At 36.9% G+C, this 24,965-nt stretch overlaps 1 protein-coding gene and 1 pseudogene across 1 annotated transcript; both read right to left on the bottom strand.

Moving 5' to 3' along the window:
* Window positions 1–1,373: 1,373 nt before the first annotated feature.
* On the bottom strand, window positions 1,374–5,239 carry LOC109089749 (trace amine-associated receptor 3-like). Its single transcript, XM_019103722.2, has 2 exons — window positions 5,174–5,239; window positions 1,374–2,516 (listed from the first exon to the last, which is right to left on the bottom strand). Exons 1-2 carry the CDS (start codon window positions 5,237–5,239, stop codon window positions 1,389–1,391), a joined length of 1,194 nt encoding a protein of 397 aa, XP_018959267.2. The 3' UTR covers window positions 1,374–1,388.
* A 6,463-nt stretch (window positions 5,240–11,702) lies between these two features.
* Window positions 11,703–12,767, bottom strand: LOC109080737 (annotated as a pseudogene).
* Between the last annotated feature and the right edge of the window lie 12,198 nt (window positions 12,768–24,965).

The raw sequence follows: 24,965 nt of genomic DNA, 5'->3' as shown, positions 1-24,965 counted from the left end.
TTTTTTAAATAAAAAAAAAATATATATATATATATATATATATATATATATATATATATATATATATATATATAGGTCAGTGGCCCTTGTCTTGGTATTGTTGGCAGAATTTGGCCCTCGTCTGAAAACTAACTGAGGAACCCTGCCCTAAATAATCATATTAACTTTAACTATCTTGTGCCCAATAATGAATGTACACGTATGGGTAAATGACAAATAATACCAGGATGAACTTTAGATTTAGGCTACAATTTATATGAATGTATATAAAAATCAGACAGTAAAAGTGTAAATATTCAATGTAACCTCTTAAAACTTAAATTGTGTCATGAAAATTGAAATGATAATAATTAGAAAAGATTTTAAAATGCTGTTTAACAGTTTTGAGCTAAGTCTCATATCAAGTGCCCCTATACAGTAATACTGTATATATAGAGTACAATTAGATATCCAATTGTTATTTAATATTTTGCTGTAATTGATCACGTTTGAACTTCCATATATGTCACTCAGTCATACTGTACACATACACACCAGTTATGATGCAATGCTTGTTTTATGCCAACAACAGTACCCAGGGGACTTATGATAATTTCTCACTTTTAATGACAGTGTTGATTCTCAAAGGTGAGCAACTCTCACTGTTAAGTCATTCATCTACGTTTATGAAACAGAGTCCCAGAATGGTTTACTGTCACATCAATCTCACAATCTCTTACAATCTCACATCAAATTAACCCACTTTACTTGAACATGAACACATAATACAGTATTAGTAGTCATTAACTTAATAGCATAATAGACTATTTTTATATTTATTTATATAACAAAAAAGGGTTCATTTTTTTTTTTTACTTAAAATGTAAGAGATATTTGGTCGTGAATCACAAACAACAACAACAAAAACTATGCTTTTCTTCCTGATAAAAGAACATACAGACATTACTTCCATATCTGAGAACAACGTCTTTATTTTACATATAATTTAGAAACCATTGTTGAGGTATTTGGTACAAATTATTTACATTTGCTTACATCTAAATATCAACATGCTTATGATGGGCTAAAATTTATATTTTAATAGTGTTCAAGAAAAAAAAAAGTTTTTTTAATCATGTTTGGACTAACGGGTGTTGAAATGCATTTAATCATGTTTGGACTAACGGGTGTTAAAATGCATTACAATAAAATAGTCTTTGTTATTAAATCTTAGAAATGTGCACAGTGTTTACTCATGTGTACATTATAATAAAAGTAGGACAATATTCATTCTGGATGAAAAATAAATATTGTCATTAAACCTTAACGTGCAAAAAAATGTATTCATGCATATATTAGGTATTCATTAAAAGATAAAATTGTGTGGTAAAGCTGATATAAATTCATATTCATTGAAATGTCAAGGTGTGTGACTTACTGATGCCACAGATATAAGTGGATATGAGTATCTTAAAGGCCTTCTGAAAGCGGGGATAGAAAAAGCCATAGATCAAGGGGTTACAAGTGGAGTTAAAATATCCAAACCAAACCAAAGCATCAAAAACATCAACAGGAGTAACAAAATTAAGGAAAGGGTCAATAGCAGTGGCAGTAAAAAAAGGCAGCCAGCAGAGATAAAAAACACCCATGACAATGGCCAGAGTTTTAGCTGCTTTGCTCTCTCTCTGTGAAGAGGTTTGGCAATTACTGCCTACAGTGGGGGCAACAGACACTTTCTCTGACAGGACTTTGACATGTTTTTTCACAACATTGAAGATGCTCATGTACAGAGAACTCATGATAGTTCCTGGAATCAGAAACACAAAAAGTGCACAAATTAAGCCCCATTCTTTGTTAAAAAACAAAACACAGCCACCAAAACAAGAAATCTGCAATATAAGTTCCTCTAAACCACCAACATTGTTTACCCCCGTAAACACAACAGAAAAGCTGTACACAAATGAAAACAGCCATGTGAAGGTAATAAATACAGTCACAGTGTTATTTGTGACCCTCATTCTGTATCTTAGAGGGTCACAAATGGCCCAGTACCTGTCAATAGCAATTAAACTGAGATGCAATATGGAAGAGATGCTGAAAGTCATGTCTAAACTAGAATGCACTTTACACACAACATCTCCCAGATACCAGCAGCCTTCAACAGATCGCACCATACTGTACGGCATGACCAAAGAACCCAGCAGACAGTCGCAAGCTGCCAGCGACTGAACAATCAGATGAGTTGGAGACTGAAGCTGTTTGAAGTGAGAGATGGAGATGATGATCAGCAGATTCCCAAAAACTGTTGTGAGGATCATCAGCAGCATGAAAACATACATCACCACTTTAAGGACGGTAAGTCGATGAGCACTGGGACAGGAGTCCGGTCGGAGTGGATAGCAGAGAAACACATTCTCAATATCAGTTTCATTTGCAATCATCACGTCTCCTTCAAATAGTGACTGATGTGCAAAACTGAAACACAATATTTGTTTGGTAAATGTAAAAAGCCACTCAAATATTGACCAGATTGTGGCCTAGAATTATTTCATAAATAATGACATGGTAAAAGACAAATATGCAAAGAAAGATTAATATAAATACAGTACATGCCCAATCAATTTAATATTTTAAATGGACTCAGGCTTGTCAATATATACTCTGAGATTCAAGTTAACCCTCCTACATCTGTCAGCGTTACCCATAGTTACAAAAAAAAAACACAGGTGATAAAAAAAAATAGAAATCAACCTAGAATGCAAGGAATTTATACTTTAAATAGTGTATTACTTATTGTTGAAATAAAGAAATAAATAAATAATTAGGTGGGAGGAAAAATTATATTTCAGTATTTTGTTTTGTGAGGAAAAACAATATTCCTGTGCTTTTTTTTTCAAGCAAATATAAAATTTCTTGGGGGAACGCAATATTTTGTAAGTGAACAAAAGTTTTCAAGCAAAAAATTGCCGCTTACCTTTATTTTTATTTGTTAGAATAGAACTCAATATTTTAACTAATTACAAAATCCGAGTAATCAGAGTCTACTGATTAATCAGTGAAATAATCAACAATTAGTCGATTAATCATACTAATAATTGTTAGATTAATCGATTATCAAAATAATCGTTTGTTGCAGCCCTACTTCAAACAGACTTTTATTGTAAGATATGGACCCGACAGTAATAACACAACAAACATGTAAGTAACAATGTTCATTCTAATGCCTAATCTCTGATCAGTGATTTCTGTTAAGTAATGATTCATGTGCAGTTCATGTTCTTTGTATCAAAATCATTTATAGCTGTTTATGTGTCAGTAAATCAAGCCAGTGACTAAACAGTCAACTACACATTCTCTCTTATTTAATTTGTGATTAAATTATATACAGAAAGCATACAAAGAACACTCCATTTATGATGGCTGGAGCTGTCAATGACACAGCACAAGATTATAATCAATGATGCAGAATACACTGCACAGTAAATCTTTATTTACATCATGTTTGCACTGTTAGTTAAGATAAAAGCATTCGTGAGAGTGCAGAACTCGAGTTGCAATGTCGAGATCAACTGCATTCAAGTGCTCAGCAGTCTGTCATGGGGTACAATAAATCTTTCATGTAACCAGAGTAGATCTAAAAATAATGCTAATCAGCACTTTCACAATTTATTAATTTCGACAGCTATAATAGTAAAAACATAGAAAAAGTTTTCAAGAGAGCTCCACATCTAATACTTATTTAATATGTGAAGATGTTAGCCAATCATTAGTGGGCATTCACAACAAGTCTCTCTGCAGACACATCAGGGTAGAAAATGGCCTTTTATTTCTAAATTGACCATTTTTGATTAAACAATCATACCAACATTACAAGTGCACCTCAAGAAAACATTCTGAAAAAAATAACAATTCATGCCCCTTTAAGCCTCATTCACACTGCAAATGACTCTTGCTTCATACTGCTAAAGACCTGTTCACATCGCCATTGACACACGGCGACAAAACAACATGATTCTATTAATTTCAGTGGAGAGCTAGTGATTTCCAGTGGTAGTGTTCACATTAAACCGCTTTTTTTTTTTTTTTTGTCAAATTCGAATGACGTTTTTAAAAAGTGTTTGGTAGTATGAGTGAGTTTAATTTGTAGAGTTGTAGATCGTTCATCTGGTTAATTGCTAATTTTAGCTATCAAGACCACTGCAAGTCTTAATGCACATATCCGATCTTTTGACCATATCCGATTTTTTGGCCCACCTGTTTACATTCACTTTAGACATGATTGGTATACGATATCAGTGTTTAAATTAATTCCCGCCCAAAATTATTGTCTGCAGTTATTGCTATATTGCTATATATTTGCTATGCACATGGTAGACTCTTGGGTTTTGAATGGCCGTCCTATTAAAATTAAAGTCATGCGTGCCAGTTTAAATATTAAAGTGTTTTTAAGCCATTCAAGTGTGAGACAGCACAGAATATATTTTCACTGCGGTTACTTACACGCTGTGATAGACCTTTTCTGAAAAAGATTGAAATGTGTTACCGTTGTGATGGATCATTTCTGTTTGCGCCGCCACACACACACAAAGCCACAGATCGGCTCGGGAAAGCACATGAGTAAGGGCTACCAAACTGAGCGTTTCTTTCGCGCCTTCATCAACAAATGCACACACAAGCACGTCAGAATGGGACAGTCTTGAGGAGTATCCATGTAAACGAGTATTGGTTTCCGATCCGCACTTTACCCAAAACCAGCAGGTTCACAACTTTCTTCAACCCCTAATAGGTCCTACTGCTCGGCCCCATCGCCTTATATGCTCTAATGCATAGGCAATTGCACTTATTATGGACTTAACAGTGCTTTCAAGGTCATCTTCCTCCATTTCAAAACAAGCATGTGTTCAAAATGTAAAGAAATGCTTATATTACTGCAATGGCCATTGGAGCAAACTAACCCCGTGACCATTCACACACGGTGGTACTGCAAGATGGCGGCGCCCTTGCTCCAAAAGATATAACAAAAACATCCTTTTTCTTTAAAAATGTTTACATTAATCACATTTTGTTATATATTTTTAAACTCAAAGTGGAAAATCACTTTACTAAATAATGTTAACTTAACTGACACTTTAAAGTTCTGCATAATGAAGGGCGTGGGCCACTTGAGTGACAGATGGATTGCCGCTGCTGTCACCACTGTCGAGTTAGGCAGGCATGGTTTCAGGAGCCAGCTCCACCAACTTCCTGCCTCTTTGCCCATTTTCGATTATCTGGGAGTGACGTCTGGCTCCGCCCACTTTGGGCTTCAAAAATGCTTTTAAAAAAACCTGCTGGTGATGTCACGGACACTGCGTTCATGTTTTTTATTACAGTCTATGGTTTAGACGTAGGTCGAATGTCCAGATATCAGCTATGTATCTGATATAAAACCACCCATTTGCAAGTGTACTCATATTCGGATGCGAAAAAAAATCGGATCTCGCGGTGGATTTTTATTTTACACGTGCAACACATTCCGATTTGTCTCAGATGTTAGCAAAAAAAATCAGATTTTTTTTGGGCCAGTGTAAATGCAGCCATACAGACATTGGAGACCATTATGGTGTTGTCAGCAGCACTGAGTGGATTTCTCCCAACTTCTATATGGCTGGTCAACAACAGAAAAAGCTAAAGATTTTGACCAATGTTGCCTGGACTATCTAACTGTATAACAGACTTCAAAGTGAACTAACCTGATAACTTATGAAGTTTTAACAACATATCGACCTTATCATGATAATTTTTTTTTAGAAAAATCATGTTCAAATGTGAATCCCAAATATGATCCATGATACTTTTAAACAACGTCTATTTGTTCATCTCTCAATCATCATTGTATTGCACTGCATTATTTTTTGAAATACAGAGCTTTGATTATAAAAATAAGCATTTAAATATCATCTTACTAAAACATATTATTGTGAGATTGATATGTAATTTTATGCAAGCAGTCTGCTATGCTGCTGTAATTTATATGATTTACTCGAGTTTACTTTAGACATCAAAAATTTCACCTTATATGACTATTGTCCATATGAATATATCAGCAAACTGTTCCAAATTGCATGTTTTTGCTCAGTTTGGTCCTCATCATTCATATTCTCACTATATCATCTTATATGAGTTAATAAAAAGCCTGAGGAATCAAATAAGATACTCAACAAAAAAACATACTGCATGCAAACTTTTTTATATGTTTATTTTTTTTTTTATTTTTTTTTTAATATATATAAGCCTATCCACCTTTTTCCTGATGTAAAAATGGGCGCCACCTTTTGTAAATTCTATGGGTCTAGCTTCAAGTCTCATTTGTGTCCAGCTATTTTTGCTGTACAAAACAGTTCATTTCGCTGCTTGATATTGACAATTTGATGTGTCCTGTCCATATTATTTTATCTGTTTGATCTTAATTAAGAACACACTGGTTTGTACTGCAAACAGTTTTACCGTTTACTGCACGTTGTTATTGTGCTCGTTATTTTACCTATATCGGCTAATGAAAACGGAAGTCTTACCCATAATATTACTTTAAACAACAGCTGGGGTGAAAAAATAAGTGCAGTAACAGTACAAAAAAAAAAAGGAATCCAGCAGAACAAAAAAACCCACCGATGTACAGTAGGCCAGAGCTGTCGCTGCCATTTCTCTCTGTGAGCTAGAGCTTTGGCTCTTCAACCGTTCCAGTCACTCGTCTCCTGACCATAACCTTTTGTGTGTTTTCGTTGAACGAGAAAAGTTTTTTATATACAGAGAGTTCATGAATCTTCTTTGGAAGGATGAATACAAGATTAATAGGACGGCATAATAACCACTCTTGTGTCTAGAAGGAAACAAAACACAACTTCCCATGCAAGTAAACCCTGAATGAAGAACGACTCGGCGACCACTTCTGTTTATACCTGAAAACAACAACACAAGCTAAGCTAATACAACAAAAAGTGAAAACACCATTAGGAAGGAACGTAAGGACAGGTCACTTTGTGTTGTTTTGATTCCTGCATTTTGTATCCTTAGAGGTGCACAAATGGCCGGGTACCTGTCCGACAGAGATGAAACTGAGAGGGCAGATAAGGAGGAGATACAGCAGCTCTTGGTCTAAACTAGAATGCACTTTACAAACAACATCTCCCAGATTCCAGCAGCCTTCAACAGATCGCATCTACTGTTACGGCAGGGACCAAAGAGCCCAGAAGACGTCTCTGGCAAGCCCAGAGAGCGAACAATCAGATGAGTTGGAGCACTGAAGCTGTTTTGAAAATAGTGAGAGCATGGCGATGGATGATCAGGACCCTAGGTTTCCCAAAAAAACTGTTGTGAGGATCCATCAGCACTATTAACAACATACAGTGCCACTCTTAACCTACAGCAAGATGATAGGCAATTCTAAGAACCAGGAGTCTGATCCAGGTAGTGTGCATAGAAGAGAAAGCATATTTACAATGTCAGTTTCCATTTGAAGTCATCACATCTGAAACCAGAATCTGATATAATATGCTAAGCCAAAGTAAAGACAAGAATTATAGTTTGGTAAGACGCAATATCCAAAATACATGTGAACATACTATATCTACATGCCCATCTAGTTTAACTCCCTAAATGGATTCAGAGCAGCTCAGATTTGGATATATACTCTTAGATTTGTGAGTAAGCCTACCCGACTACAAACCTGTTATCCATAGTAAAAATAAAAATAAATAAAACTCAGATTAAATGGGGAAAATGTTCAACCACTTAATTATTGTCCCTGAAACGGAGATTGACTAAAAACAAATATGTGTTACTGAAACAATTTAATTTTTTCTCTTTATTTTGTTTTATTTAGTTTATTTATTTTTTTTAATTAATGTGAATATAAACTGCTAAACATATTTTAGAACTTCCAGAACAAAACTCACCAGTCCAAAATGACCATTGGAAGATTGACATCAAAACCATAAAATCATTATAGGTGCTGTATTTTGTGAGCTTTTCTGGTGTTGACCTTTTCTGGTGTTTAGGATTTTTCAATGAATGTTTCTAACCCAGATGGGTACATGCGGGATAAAAGGCGCACAGGGATAAAGGGACACATTTTGATTTTACTCTAAACTAGATGGCAAAAAAAAGAGAGTGACCACTGCACTTTTCTCTAAACATCTGTGTGATTACTATGAACAGAGGAAATATGGCAGCAACTGAAACTAGGGTCATGACGCACTTGTGAGCAGCATCAAAAAAGCTTGTGTTCCTTACAATGCATGGCGTTGACGAGTAACACATGATCCCATGGTTATCATTCAATGTCAGAGGAGAGTTTGACATCTGGCAACATGAGCAAAAACAACTAGTTGCCAACATAATGAAGGCCTGGCTAGCAAATGCTCCCACGGAGTCTATATAAGCTGTGCATGTATCAATGTAATGAATTGAGGGGAACTGACTGTCAAAATTTTAGGGTGTATTTTTCTTTGGGGTCATTTTGAATCTTGTAAAACTGGGTCATATGATGCCATTTCAAATTTTCCTTTCTCTTGGGATGTTACAAGCTCTTGATGAATAAAGAAGATCTGTGAAGTTGCAAAAGACTAAAGTCTCAAATCCAAGAGAGATATTCTTTATAAAAGCTTAACACTTGTCCACATGCCCGCAGCTGAAACGGCTTTCGTTTCTAAATTTACAACACCCCCACTTATCTACGGTCACTATGTGGGAAGAGTTGCTGCATGATACCGCCCAGATTTTCATGCAAATGAAGAAGGCTGTACCTTTTATTTTCGGTTGAGATAGTATTGTTGTTGTGCTGTGCCCGTGCCACCTCTATGTGTATAACGCTGTGGTTTATACTGGTGAAAAGCGGAACTACACTTGAGGTGGTTTTGGGCCTTCCAAAAGAGGACGATATCCGCTTCGTCTCGTGCCTGGGGCTGATGCATGCTGGGGCGTTGAGGAAATACATCAAGCTTTACACACCTTTCACACACATATCGTTAAGCGCTTTGTAACATGTCCGTCGTCACACGCTGTAGGCATTCGGGACCAATCACAACACGTGTTGAAGAGCTGGCCCAATTACATAGCAGCACCATGCTTTTCAGAAATGTGATCCTTGTAAAACAATTTACACGACGTTTCAGAGAAGGATCAAAAGGCATAAGCAGAGGAAAACAATATGTACAGGATTTGTGGAAACATAATGATGTTTGTAAACGCTTAAACCTAGAAACCCGACATTAATGAATGAAATTTTCATTAATGAAATTTAATATTAATTTCTTTGACACGCCAATACACATTAATTTCATTACATCCAAATACACACAAATAATGTTCTTTTAGGCAGCATCATATGCGTCCCCTTTAAGGTTTTGAAAATGGTGTTTGGAAAAAAGCCACTGTGCAGGTTTCTCTTTTGGTTTTGCGGTTAGGTGTAGCAGTGACTGAAACGCGCAGCTTTACACACAACTGTCAGTCTGCTCATGGATGAGAGATCTTGAGACTCCAGTAAGCTTCAACACCTGTCTGGCTTGCTCAGCAGTGCCTTTTTACAGCGGGCATTACAAATACAGTTCATTTGTTTGACAGAACTTTCCATTAATAAAATCTTTATCTTGACCAAGATGCTTCTGGGCTCTAAGTCACGTCACAAATCTTTGGAAAGTTTGTAATGTATTTTGCAAGACACTGCTGTTGTCTCATACTTTTCTCTAAAGCGAAAGAGCTTTCTTCCCTCAGCCATAGTCCAGGAGAAACGGTTGACTTCTCGTAAGAAACGGGAAACAACCTCTGGAAGTGAGGGGTTTCCATTGTACCTAAAGAAGACCTGGCAACAAAACCTGGCCCTGAGATTGATTGAACCCCTATCGAAAAAAGATGTGAACAAAAGAAAAACAACACAAATTAAAATTAGCTGACTCTTTATTATACCAAAATCCCTATAATCCGCAGTGTTGATAAAGTTGGGGGCAAAGATGCAACTTTGCCAAGGATAGGCTGGGAACTGCACTTCGACTCACAGCCTGTAGGTACATTTGGGGCATATTAAAAAAAAAATATGCAACCGACAAATTTTGGAGCAGTGTAGAGTAGCGCTTGTTGTTTGTCGTTGTCTATTTTCCGCCGGATCACAAAATGCAGACAGTTTTTGAAGGGATCCGCAGCGCGAGATGCAACATCAACATGTAAAAAGACAGTATAAAATCAGTATTAATCTTGTTAATCAGACGTCCCCACGGGCATGCAACAAAATGCCTTTTTTTAAGAGGTTTTGTGATTGGTGTTGTCTTGTCGCTCCGGGACAAACGGCATCACACAGTACATTACGTGGCGTAACATTTCGGTCACACGCTTAAAGGTATTCGGCCCATCTCACAACTCACACGGGATACTGCTGGACAAGTCAGCATTACACCTTGATTTCAGAACGATAAACTTTGTAAAATAACTACGCTTCAAGTGTTTCAGTAAGGCGGGTCATAGAGGACAACAGTAATATACAGTATGTGGAAAAATAATGTGTTTTGGTTTTTGGTGACGTAAAACAACATAAACACATTATAAATAATGGTCTTTTAGCAACATTCAATATGACCTCTTTAAAAATCATATTGTGAAATCAGTATCGTGAGTCGCGATCGCATCATGAGTTGGAGTAAAATCATTGCAACACCTAGTAGTGTGCAAACTCTACATGGGAGATGTTTAGATAACGTGATAAATGGATTCACGCATTCATGGTTTTTCAAAAATATTCTAGCTGATAGATCTCAATTTAATGCTTCAGTTTGTAGTTTTATTCGGATTCTATTCGGTTCTATTCTATTCTATGCTATTCTATTCGATTCTATCAGTTTAAATGCTTCAGCTTCGTTTTTTATATTATATTATATTCCTAATAAAAATAACTGACCTCAAAGGGGGACTTTAGGAGCAATAAATAAACATTTAATTTTTGATGGTTGAAAATATTAAAACATAATAAAGTAAGCTGATGGTTTTAGACATGCAAAAACACATTATGGTTGTCCCAAACCCATCTCACTGTCAACCTCTTCATTTTTCATTATATTATGTTATATTATATTTGTAAAAAATTTAAACTGTTCTACATGAGATCTTGTTTTTATGATTTTGAATAGAATTTATTGGGAAGTAACACAGCGCAGCAAAAAAAAAAAAAAAAAAAATTGTGTTCTCAGCAAGCTAAAATGTGGATCATTTAGTTATAGCAAGAGTCCAATAAAAAATAAATAGCACAATAATGTTAAAAGTTAACTTTCAGATTGTAACTTGGCTTCCTGTCAATCATTTCCTTTCTCTCTTTTTCAGTTTTTAAACAGAAGATATAAGTGTGACTAGGTCCCGTCCATTTGAAGATACTTCCCTTAATCATCAGGATCTTCTTCAGGAATTTAAAGCAAACAAAATGCCAAAATATGACATTTTCTAAAAGGGAGACACACTGTGATCAAAAGAGTTGGAATGTAATAAAAGCAATTTATAAATGTTAATTTCAGAAAAAAATGCATGCTTATTTGGGTTTATTATAATTGAAAAATATTTTGAACATTGTACAAACCCTGCATGTGTGCCCCTCTTTTCCTTCCACCAGATTACTAAAATATTAAGATCATTGGCTTCAAGTTAAACTCATTGCAAAAAATTGTTTCAGCATTTATGAAATAAAAAGAAGTTCATAAAAATAAATATTATTGTGATGCCTGAAATAGTGTGAGAGCAGTATTCATGTCAAATATCAAGGTGTTAGGAATGCTTGTTTTGCCACAGATATAAGTGGATATGAGAATCTTAAAGGCCTTCTGAAAACAAGGGTAGAAAAAAAAATCCATAAATCAGTGGGTTACAAGTGGAATTGAAATATGCAAACCAAAACAAAGCATCAAAAAACAACAGCCGGGGTCCAAAATTTAAAAAAGGGTCGAGAGCAGCAGCAGTAAAATATGGCAGCCAACATAAAAAAAAAACACCCATGACAATGGCCAGAGTTTTAGCTGCTTTTCTCTCTCTGTGAGCAGAGCTTTGCTCTTCATCCCTCCAGTCACTCTCTCTGACATAACCTTTGCATGTTTTTTGTGCAAAAACATAGAATATTTTAAATACAGAGAGCTCATGATCATCCGGGAAGGAAAAATGTGAGAATTGGACATACAATACCCCACTGTTTGTTGAAAAAACACAACACAACTTCCCACACAGTAAGTCTGCAATATAAGCATCTCCAGTCCTCTGCAGTTATCCCTGAAAACACAACAGAAAAGCTGTACACAAATGAAAACAGCCATATGAAGATAATAAATGCAGTCACACAGTGTTGTTTGTGACCCTCATTCTGTATCTTAGAGGGTCACGAAATGGCCATGTACCTGTCGACAGATATTAAACTGAGATGCAGTATTGAGGAGATACAGAAGCTCATGTCTAAACTAGAATGCCTTCACACACACAAAATCTCCCAGATACCAGCAGCCTTCAACAGATCGCACCATGCTGTACGGCATGACCAAAGAGCCCAGGAGACAGTCGCTGGCAGCCAGAGAGCGAACGATCAGATGAGTTGGAGACTGAAGCTGTTTGAAGTAAGAGATGGAGATGATGATCAGCAGATTCCCAAAAACTGTTGTGAGGATCATCAGCACCATTAAAACATACATCGCCCCTTTAACAACAGTAAGACGATGCAATTTCAGACAGGAGTCTGGCCGGAGTGGAAAGCAGAGAAACATATTCTCAGTTTGATTATCATTTGAAGTCATCACATCTAATCCAGATGCTGACAATTATAAACATAATTATAAAAGGAATTGTTTTATGAGAAAATTGTTTAGTAAAGACTAATATCCAAAGAAAGATAAATATATTATATATATAGACATGCTGATCCATTTTAACAACACATAAATGTACTTAGTGTAGCATGGTTTTCTCCATATATACCCTCATATTTTGAAATAACCCCTCCTACACTCCTCAGTTTAACCCATGGTTACAAAAACAACATGAACTCAGGAGATAAAAAAAAAATAATCAGACCCAGTTCATAAAAGTGATCCGACATGCTTTCGCAATCCGTCCCTTGGATTTGTAAACTCACGGATTTGTGGCCTCCGCCCCCACCCGGCAGATCCATTTGTGTCTATGAAACATTATTTTTCATAGTATCCTATGAGACCCATGATCGCACTCTCACAAAATAGTCTTCTTTTTAGCGTTTATTATATATTAATCACCAATAGGATAAGACTCCACCACCTGTGTTTTATAGCCTAAAATAAACGCTAAAAAGAAGAATAGAAAATTCCCTGAATTTAAAAAGAAAAATAAACAGAGTTCGAGAGAAGGAAGGTAAAAAAAGCAATACAAAAAAATATAATGTGCCGGTTATGTTTGTCATTCCTTTGCTCTCTAACTGAATGCAATATTATAATAGGCCTAATTATTTAATAATAAAATTAACAGTGAAGCATGCATCTAACTTGGGGGAAAAAGCTTAGTATAATAAAATCACCTAAATAAGTCTTCATGTTAAGAAAGAACTGTAAACAAAAACACATTTCCAAAACTGTAAAAGGTTATTTAAAAATAAAACATTAATTAATTATTTTATGACAAACATTTACTGTCTTAAGTCCACTCATAGAACTATAAAATAAACTAAAAAAAAAAAAAAAAAAAATACTATAATTTCATAATAATATAAAAAATAATAATACATGCAATAAACAATAATCCATTAAACAAAATGACTTACAAAAGAGGAACAAATTACTCCAGGGTCAGTCACAATGCCAGGTTTTATAATACAATAATAATCAAGTGCTAACATTATCACAAATTAAACAAGGGATTTTGATGCAACATCTTTCTTATTAAATCGTTGTATTCCACATTTGTACTAACAATTGAGAGACAATCACTTAAGACACTTTGCTGTAGGTCTATTCCACATAATAATATTCACTAAAACAGTATGTTAACACGTAGGCTACCTAGGAGCTTGCTGCATGAATCCGTGAGTACAGTTTACAAAACCGAGGGAAACAGATTGCAAAAGCGTGCGCATGGATTATGAATTCGTGGGTTTCAGATTCAAAAACCGAAGATACGGTTTACAAAATCTGAGCACATGGATTGGATATTCATGGGTACAGTTTATTAATCCGTGGGCACGATTTGTTAAACCGAGGGAACAGTTTAAGAATTTGTGAGTACGGTTTAGTACAAACTGAGGGGAGGGGACGGATTGCAAAACCGTTGCCACGGATTGTATTTTTTTCACCTACAGGTGACCTCCCGGGCTCCGTAAAATTCTGTACAGAAGATGGGTAATAGCACCCTCTACCGTATAGCAATGAAAACACGGAGCACAAGTATAGCTCAAATATATTTAAACGTAGTATAGGTCAAGTATACTTAAATGTCATTTTAAAGTATATTTCTGAGAAGTACATAAAGCCCATGTCTGAGAAGTACATAAAAAGTAGACTGAAAGTATACTGTCCTATTTTTTAGTTTTTGTAAGTGTAAACGAACTGAAAAGAAGCTTTGAGCATGAGTATAGAAGATGGAGTTTGACTTACTGGAGGTCACTCCAGTAATTATATCCATCCTTATATATATATATAATATATATATATATATATATATATATATATATATATATATATATATATAATAAAACGTCCAGTCGATCTTCTTGCAGAAAAGACAAGAAGCAGTGGCTGAAGTGGCTACACAAAGAGGTGATTAAAATTATGAAGACATAACATCAATATGAAGAGGAAAATTAGGAAACTTGAGACAGAGGAAGAAAGGTTAATAGCCTAGAGAGAAGATCAAGAAAAGGAGAATTCAAGAAAAAGGGTTTAATTTATCTCAGAAAGTACTATAAGGAAAATAAAGCTGGAGGGAGAAGAAAAGGGAAGTGGAACAATTGGAGGAACTAAAAAGGCACAATGCAGCACAAGCAAGGCTACAAGTTTATGCTGAAAGCATCAAAGGTGATGATGAGTTTTGAACAGTGTTCTGTTCCCTCTGCAACAAATACAAGAAGATTATACTTCTCAACCAAGCGTTCCTATTTCTTTTTCTCAGCCATTCATGTTACCTCAAGTCACTGCCCCTTTAAAACCAACCCTCTTGTTCTCCTCAAAAAGTACCAATCACCCAAGATCAATATCTCTCAGTCAGCTACATTGGCTGATCTAGTGATCTTGTGAAGGCACTTGCTGAAACAATTACAGCCAATAAGATTCCAATTCCAGAACTAGTTGTTTTCTCTAGTGATCCTCTGAAGTAAAATGACTGGAAACTCTCCTTCCAGACGTTAACTGATCCACAAGAACTTGCCAGCCATGAAAAACTCTTCTTTCTACACAAATATGTGAGTGGTCAAGCCAAGAGAGAGCTACTGAAAGACACCTCCTGGTTGGAACAGAGATTTCTTACACAGCTGCTTGGAACATACTTGATGACCGGTTTGGCAATCTCTTTGTAGTTGGCAAGTTGTATCGTGACAAAAATACAGTCATGGCACAAGATTGCTACCAAAGATAGCAAAGACCTCTGTGAGTTTTGTAGATATCCTGAGCAATGTTGAATCGGCCATGCCTTATGTTCAAGGTTTACAAGCTCTGAATGACTGTGTTGAAAATCAAAGGATATCAGCCAAATTGCCAGAATGGTTAAGTTCACGTTGGAATAGAGCAGCCACCAAGTTACAAGATGAATACAGAAGATTCCCTGATTTCAAATACTTTGTCGAGTTTCTCAACAAAGAAGCTAGAATCAATCACCTCAATGCAAGCAATAAATCTAGCAGAGCAAGAAAGTTTCAAGGACACAGATCAAGATCATTGTAAGTTTCAAAGGAATCGCAACTAAACTGCTAAGACAGTCACCACTTGTTCCAGTAAAAAAGACAAGTATTATGTGTTTCTTTTGTAAGAGATGTTGTCACACTCTTCATAAGTGTCACAAGAATATGGAAAGAACTGTTGAAGAAAGACTGAAGTTTGTACAGTAGGAGAAGTTGTGCTTTGGTCATAATTCAAAAGACTGGACCTCTAGGAGGTGTGTGAAAAATGTGGGAAGTGTCACCAAACGTGCCTACATCAGGACTGTGTATATAAATACCCAGGACGAAAAGCTAGAAACAGTTAAGATGAGACCAAGGTCAATCACGGATCTACAGACAAACACAGGAGTATCATGGATACAACCAGTACGATCGTGACTATGAAGATAAAATTGAAAGGAGTGAAATTATATTCTTATGAAATTAATTCTTTGTGAAGCCAAACACTCAGGAGCTCTCGCAATGCAAATGCCATGCCAACAAATAGGAAGATCTAGAAGAAAGACCATTTGCTCTTCGGTCCTTTCACCCATCCTTCCCCTCTGGGCACATGGTCCAGGCAACTAAAAGTTGCTATGCTCACATAAAACATTTACTATATCTTCAGGATTCATGATCATAAACTTTTCACGTTTGGTGTCATTTTAACCTGTTAGCCAGTACCCCCCATTATGGGACTCACAGTTGAAAATGCCCTACCTAACTAAAATTGCAACAGTTCCTTATTTTCAGTGTGCTACACTCTCAATTTTGGTGTCTTTGGAAAGAAGACCCTTTGGGCTTTACTTTTCATCATCCATCACCCCCCAGCCCCCCCAATATTCAGATAAATTCAAATAAGCAATATTCCGTCTGTTTGTGACACTGTACGCTACAAAACCGTGCTGTTTTTTACTACCAAGATGCATTTTTTTTGAGCGTGAGTTATTCCATAACGGGGACAAACAATACTGCCCCTGAAAAAACTGAAACGTAAACAAAGGAATTACTATCTATATTACAACGTTATTACTTAGTTGGACTAAACCTATTCTTTGGGATGTCGTTCAGTGGACCCTTACCTTTCTAACCAAACTGGGATTTACAGCTGTGGATGCGTTTATGACTCGTTATTTCGATGAATCTGGTACGTAATGCTTATTGATTATTTATGTTTTGATGTGTTATGCTTAAACAAATTTAGCAAATACAATCTTTATAAGCTTTCAATTTAAAAACAGTGATCTGTCGTCGATGCTTGAGGCTTAGATCTTTATAATGATATATAGTTTGTCAAGATTAATTTTGTCCCGTTTCATTTAATCTATTCGTAAACATTGTCACGTGCAAACAAAGAAAGTTCAGTGTGTCGGTGTCCAGATGCGGGTTAACAGGTTAAAGGTCTTTGTGCGATTGGTAAATTGGTCTCAGTTTTACAGTAGTTACTTGTATTAAGAGAAATATTGAAAACTGTTGTAGAATTGTGTTCTCCTGAGGAAGGGTTGTGTCCCACTTTAGGGTCTGTGAGAATGCTTATCTGTCTCCAAGTCAGGTGCGACCCTGGGGCCACGAGAACCTAACAAAACGAAGGGTCTTTTATGTTTTTACAACTGATTTGAAGATTTCTTTGTTTTTCTTATTTGGGTATATAAGGGAGGTGACAAAAAACATTGCGGGGCTATTCTGTAGCCAGAAAGCCCATAGTAGGGAGTGTGTCCACATGTGCAGTCAGGTGTGCATCCTTTATTCCTAGATTTATCTTTAGCCCCTTTCACACTGCACGTTGGTCCTGGAAAATTGCCAGAAAATTGCAGGATCCCCTTCTGTGTGAACGCAAAGACATCCCGGGATTGATTCCGGATCGATCCCGGATTGGGGACCTAGTAACATTGCCAGGTTCAGTCCTGGAACGAGCTCTGTGTGAACAAAAGCCAGAACCAATGCCATAAAGGTTGTGTCGTAGTGATGACGCACGTTATTGCGCGACTCTTTTACCAGGTGTTTTGAAGGCAGATCAACGTTCGCGACTAAAAAATGTGCAAACTGTAATGAAGCAGAGATCAGTTAGCTCCTCACTATCCACGCTGAAGCTGAAATCGTTTGCCAGCTTAAGTAAAAATTAACGTGCCTAGTATTTTCGACTCATACATTACACATCACATCCTGATGTCACGTGTCATTACGGGACATTTACGGGTTGTGTGTGAATGCACGCACAGTTTCCGGGAAATCACTGGCAGTGTGAAAGGGGCAAAATCTAGCGACCCGGGAACAATTGCCGGGACACATTATCCATGTAATTTCCAGAATCGCAGTGTGAAAGGGGCTTTTGAGAATTTGATGTCTTGTATTGATTTGATATCTTTGAATTGACTATGTAAATTGGCATACTACATATTTACCTGACTGATAATATATTGTTATATTTGACTTATTCTGATCTCTTCTGAAATCATTTTTCAAGTAGATAAATGTGTAGTGGTATTTCCGCAAATCTGCGTTCAAGACAGATCATACTGAAGCACCAATGGATGAACCATGGGGAACACCATTAGGGGCTTCTGATTTCTGACTGTCACTGGCTTAACACGGTGTAGCTCTGTGGTTACAGAGAAAAATACAATTTTTATTATGAGCATGCAGGGTGTAGTTCACTTAAAGGTATTATAACCACTCTACATCCTCTGAGTAAGTTCGGAACTGACGAGTTTGTGTCTGTTGGTTCACTATCAGCCGAAGTGCAATTCCTGTGCTGTACCTGGTCCCTAATGAACGAATAATTGAAAGTATGGGATTTCCAGAATACTCAAATATCTAAATTAATAAACAATGGATATCTGTGATCAGTTTTGATAGAAATATTGCCCAAATTTAATGATCACATGAAATTGGAGTCAGATTGAACACAGAGCTAGAATAAATTTCAAACTAAATCCTGATAAGCGCTAAAATCTGGTAAGCGCTTCCGTAGCCTGATGTCAAAAACTGAGAGACTTAGGAGGAGTTTCTTCCCCCAGGCCATCAGGCTCCTAAACTCAAAACCAGCCTCTTAACATCTTCATGTCTCCACTTAATATTCAATTTATCAGTAAGATTTTCATCATTCTCTACCTCATATTGACATACTGACAGTGTCAACTTGTTTGCACATTCGCCTCTTGTACATTCCTGTGTATCTTAATATTTAAGACTACAGTATAATGCACATATGCACATTGCCTCTTGTACATCCCTGTGTATCTTAATATTTAAGACTACAGTTTACTTTCATGCACATTATTTTCCACTATATATTTAATTCTACATTACACATCTTTTTATATATTTTATATTTTATTCTTATATTTTTATTGTTTACTTTTATTTCGTTCTTTCATAGCTATATTTATGTATATTTTCATCTGTGTTGTATTCTTTAATAATTGCACTGTCCATGGAGCGGACCTGACTCACATTTCACTGATGGTTATATATGCTCTATATAATTGTGTATGTGACAAATAAAAATCTTGAATCTTGAATCTTGATAAATTCAGAAGCGCAAGTAAAAGACCAAATACACAATAAACCTTTGACCAGGCCGCTGGATTCCACTTTTTGGGCTGGCGGGTGGATTCTTACAAAATCTTCGGTGTAAGTCATAGGATTATCCTGAAGCAAGTTCTAACAGCTGGTGAACCATCTCACAAGCTCTAGTCTGAAGTCTTCTTCATAAACAGGAACAAGGTTAAGGAGATGATCACTCCAGCAGAGATACTGAAGGTTTTTGAGTCAGACTTTGATAAAAGGAATAATGAGGAAGTCTCAACATCGCAAGAAGACTTAAGGTTTTTGGCAAAGTTAAATAAAGGCATTAAGCAAATGCAAGACGGGCACTATCAGATGCAATTGCCGTTTAAGGGTGAGAGACCGGACTTGCCAAACAAAGTGTGTGCAGAGCATCGACTCAGATCTTTAGATAAACATTTAAAGAGGGATGAGCAATACCACAAGGACTACCTGGCTTTCATGAAGGACATAATAGCAAGAGGCAGTGCTGAAAAGGTCCCAGAGATGGAATTCAGCAACCAGCATGATATATCCCTCACCATGGGGTTTACAACCCGCAGAAGCAAGGCAAGATTTGCATCGTCTTTGATTGCTCTGCAAGATTTCAGAATACTTCTCTGACTGAGCATCTACTGACTGGGCCTGATCTCACAAATACCCTTGTTGGGGTCTTGTGTAGTTTCCAGAAAGGGCAAGTTGCCATCATGTGTGATGTGAAGCGTATGTTCCACCAGTTTTATGTTGTCCCAAAGGATCGGGACTACCCTGAGGTTCCTATGGTGGGAAGAAGGCAACATGGAAGCCCCACCAGCAATTTTTCAGATTAAAGTCCACTTGTTCGGAGCTGCCTCCTCACCTGGATGTGAAAACTTCAGGCTCAAGTACCTTGCTGCACAAGGTGAAGGCAATTTTAATCAAGCCACAGTGAAGTTCAAAAGAAAAGAATTCTACAAAGGATGTGTCATGACAAAACAGGCTGGGATGAACCACTTCCTGATGACCTCAAGCCGCATTTGGAAGCTTGGCTGCGAGACATCCAAAATCTGTCTTTGATAAAGATAGTCTCATTGTTAGTCTAATTGTTATGTGCCATCAACATTCAAGGATGTTCAGCAATATGAGCTACACCATTTCTCAGACGTAAGTGTGTCAGGCTATAGAGTATGTTCATACCTCAGATCTGTGACCGAGTCTGGAGAAGTCTACTGCACTCTCATTATGGGTAAAGCTAGGGTTGCCCCAACAAAGGTAACAACAGTCCACAGACTGGAGTTCTCAGCTGCCATGGTTGCTACAAGAACTAGTGATCTGTTCAAGAGAGAACTAGAATTGGATGGCAATCATGAATACCACTGGACCGACTCCAGGGAGAGGTTGACAATGGAGACCCAGAGCTCAAAAGTGCACAGGTTCTTATGACCAAGGCAAAGGAAGAGTGGTCTCTGTCAGATCACCTGCAAAGGTTTTCAGATTGGAAGAGGGCAGTGAAAGCTGTAGCGAGGCTCAAAACATTTTGCAAGAAGTGTGAAAGATTTGGTAGAAAGAGCCAACAAATTCACAACACTTGAAGTAAGAAAGGATGCTGAACAATTCGTAATTTGTACAGTCCAAAAAGAAGAGTTCAGTGACAAAATCAAGTCTCTAAGGCCCCATTTACACTACATGGTTCAAGTGACCCAATTCCGATTTTTTCCTCTCATGTGGCACAGATCGGATATGACCGGTGAACGTGTAAGCAGGAAAAAAACGCATGGATTCCGATTTTCTCAGATCGGATTCAGGCCTCATTCATATGTGGTAATAAATCGGATATGAATGTAAGCAGACAAATCGGATATTCCCCAGTAAATGCGAGTCGTACGTCATTAAAAAAGTGACGTCAACTCAGGTGGACGCCACCAACTGATATCACATGACTTATTATAGGCGTGATAGGACGAAGGATACACACAGTGGAGCAATGCCAAGGTTTCATGTCTTTTAAGTCTTTGGGACGAAGAGACAGTGCAGGCAAAAATGCAGGGTTGTTACAGAAATAAATCCGTGTTTAAAGACATTTCACGAGATATGGGGAGGCACGGTTTAAGCGCTTTTTTCTCCGCCGCGCCGTACGAGACCAATGTTTTGCTGATTTTTTTGTTGACTTTTCAAAATATTGTCGAAAGCAAAACACTGTATAATATTATTTGCATCTGCATCCATTGTTTTTCGTGCTGTTTTACTTCCTTTTCCGAGTCAGAACGTCTACGTTTGGTAGTTCAGCAGTGTATAGTGTAAATGCAAAAATCGGATACGGGTCACTTTTAAAAGATAATGTAAGCGGGTCGTCAAAAAAATCGGATATATAGTCAGAAAATCGGATTTGGGCATCAAGACCTGCAGTGTAAATGCAGCCTAAGACAAGGAAAGAAGTTAATTCAAATCAGTTCAACAAGCTGTACAAGTTAAGTCTGTTTATTGATGAGCATGATATCCTATGGGTGGGAGGAAGGGCATCATGCATCTTGTCTACTCATAAAACACTTCCATTAGAACAGGGGTGTCAAACTCAGTTCCTGGAGGGCCGCAGCCCTGCAGAGTTTAGTTCCTACCCTGCTCCAGCATACATACCATGTAGTTTTCAAATAAGCCTAAATTATTAGATTAGCTGGATCAGATGTGTTTAATTAGGGTTATATCTAAACTGTGCAGGGATGTGGCCCTTGAGGAACTGAATTTGACACCCTTGCATTAGAAGGTGCAACATCAAGGTTGTGGCATGACCATTAATGAAATCCACTCCGGTGGTATTTGGATTCTGGGATGCAGTAGTGAAGTGTCATCTCACATCTACAAATGTATTAAGTGTAGGAAGCTATGGAAATGCAATCAGGAGCAAAGGATGGCTGATCCGTCACCAGAAAGGATGGAAGCTACTCCTCCAGGGAAGGAGAAAGCTGACGAGATATGGACTCCTGTTCACCTGCATGTGTTCACGAGCTGTTCATCTTGAGGTACTGGATGATCTTAGCACTAATGCTTTCCTTAACACACTGCATTGTTTCATTGTGATACGTGGCAATGTAAGTCAGCTGGATAGTGATCAAGGTAGCAAATTTATCGGTGCAAGAGGAGAGTTCCTGGAGAGCAGATCCTTTCTCAGAGGATTCGGCCAGGGAGGGGCTGTCGCGAGGAGCATGAGTTCCGGGAACCAGGTCCTGTTTGGCCAATATGGAACCACTAAAAAGACCAGCTCCTCGTCCTCCCTGATCTTGCACAGTATCTATGTGAGTAGGCTCACTGTGGGGAATGCATATTTGTGCAGGCCCCAGGGCCAGCTGTGTGCCAGTGCGTCCATGCCGAGCGTTGCCTCAGTTAGGGAGTAGAACCACTGTCAGTGGGTGGTTTCTGGAGATGCAAACAGGTCTACCTGAGCAAAACTCTGAACCCTGGAAGTGCTGCTCTCCTCAGTGCCATCACAAGCCCCTACTGGCAACTCCTAACCACTTGAGAGACCTCTCAAGCTGTCTTAAGTAACTGGGAGAGTAAGAATGATTCTTGGCTTTAAGAAATTTTATAACTTGCTTAGTTTGAAAGTAGTAGTAAATTTAATGAATTTTCAGCACTTAAGACTAACATGGCACTTTGAGAAGCTTGTTAAATACAGGCCCTGGATTCTAACTGGGTGATTTAAACTGCCAAAAAGTTAATGTTTTGCTAAAGGGAGACCATTAAGTGTAAACCCAACATGTCAAAATCAGAAAGGTTTTATTTAAAATGCTATTTTCAGAAAAAAATGCAGGCTATATAGATAGTTTTATTATAAATGAATATATTCTTCTGAACATAGTACAAATAGATTTCTGCAATTTCTCTGAAAATGTCTATATGTTTTATGAACATGGATTTTTGCCCTGTATGTTTATAGTCCCAGACCCTCTCTCTTCAGATTACTAAATATTTAAAGATCGCTCCTTCCATTTAATGAAGACAGTTCATAAGTAAAAAGAATACATTGGCAAAAAGGTTTCAGCATAACATAGAACTAGAAAATAAAAGAATAACATAAAAATAAAATTTATTGTGATGCATGAAATTAGTGTAAGCACTGTAGTCATTCTAATATCAAGGTGGTTGAACACATATAAGTGGTTATAAGAAGCTTAAATGCATTCTGAAAACAAGGGTACAAAAATCCATAAATCAATGGGTTACAAGTGGTGTTGAGGTATGCAAACCAAACCAAAACATCAAAAACATCAGCTGGGGTCAAAAAAAAAAGGACAGAGAGCAGTAAAATACTGCAGCCAGCAGAACAAAAAACACCCATGACATGATAATTTATGAAGTTTAACAGAGATATCGATCTTATCATTATCATTTTTTTTTTTTTAGAAAAATCATGTTTAAATGTGAGTCTCAATTATGATCCATGACACTTTTAATGAACGTCAAAATTGTATTGCACTGCATTATATGTTTTGAAACTACAGAGCTTTGATTATAAAACTAAGCATTTAAATAATATTTTCCTCAAACATATTATTGTGAGATTGATATTTATCATTTTATGTAAGCAGTCTGCTATACTGTTATAAAGATCTCAATGATTTACATTAGACATCAGAATTTCACCTTACTATTTGCTCATATAAATATCAGCAATTGCACCCAAAATGCATATTTTTGCTCAGTTTGGGCCTCATTATTCATATTCTCACTATATCATATTATAGAGTCATAAATCAAAATGCAAATCAAATAACAAACACAAATATATATATATGCTCGTCAGTTAAAAAAAGTTTGCATACAGTATGTGTTTGTTATTTGATTCCTCAGGCTTTTATGACTCTTACAATATGATATAGTGAGAATATGAATTTGTTGTGTGGTGCATATATATATATATATATATATATATATAGGTGCATATATATATATATATATATATATATATATATATATATATATATATATATATATATATATATGCATATTTGCATATTTCCCCACTGCAGTTCGTCGTCGTAACTGACTTGAGTAGGCAAAAAATGCTCACATTCAATGGTGTTTGGCACTTTGGAGAGTGCCAGACACCATTGGAGACGTTCTCTTCACGGATGAATCCTGGTTTTCAGCATGCCAATTGCATGTCTTAGAGTCTTAGATCTTTGAGTTCAGCTCATGAAAAATGGGGGCAAAAACAAAAGTGTTGTGTTTATAATTTTGTCCAGTTTATATCCTATTATGAGAAAATAAAGATTTGAAGTAAAGGTATACTCAGATTTTGCCTCCGTTGTGCCTTTCCTTCCCACAGCCGTGAACACCCTTAGGGGACTGAGAAAAAACTTTGGTGGCAATGAGAAGAAGAAAGATAATTTTCCTATTTAGAATGATTTTAAAAATGTTTTCATTAAAAATTATAAATATGACTATGATTTCTAATGTCAGGCTTTACAGGGTTAGGATATGTTTTATGCTCTGTTGTACCCGGGAATAAAAAGATAAAATGAACTGTGCCATATAAAAGAGTTGCAGTGGGGGAAAAAAAGAAGAAAATGACAAATGATAAGTCTGAGCACCTTAT

Source organism: Cyprinus carpio, unplaced genomic scaffold (assembly GCF_018340385.1).
Source record: "Cyprinus carpio isolate SPL01 unplaced genomic scaffold, ASM1834038v1 S000006738, whole genome shotgun sequence".
NCBI lineage: Eukaryota > Metazoa > Chordata > Actinopteri > Cypriniformes > Cyprinidae > Cyprinus > Cyprinus carpio.
Note: the sequence above shows the minus strand (reverse complement) of the source record. Positions and strands in the feature narration are given on the sequence as shown.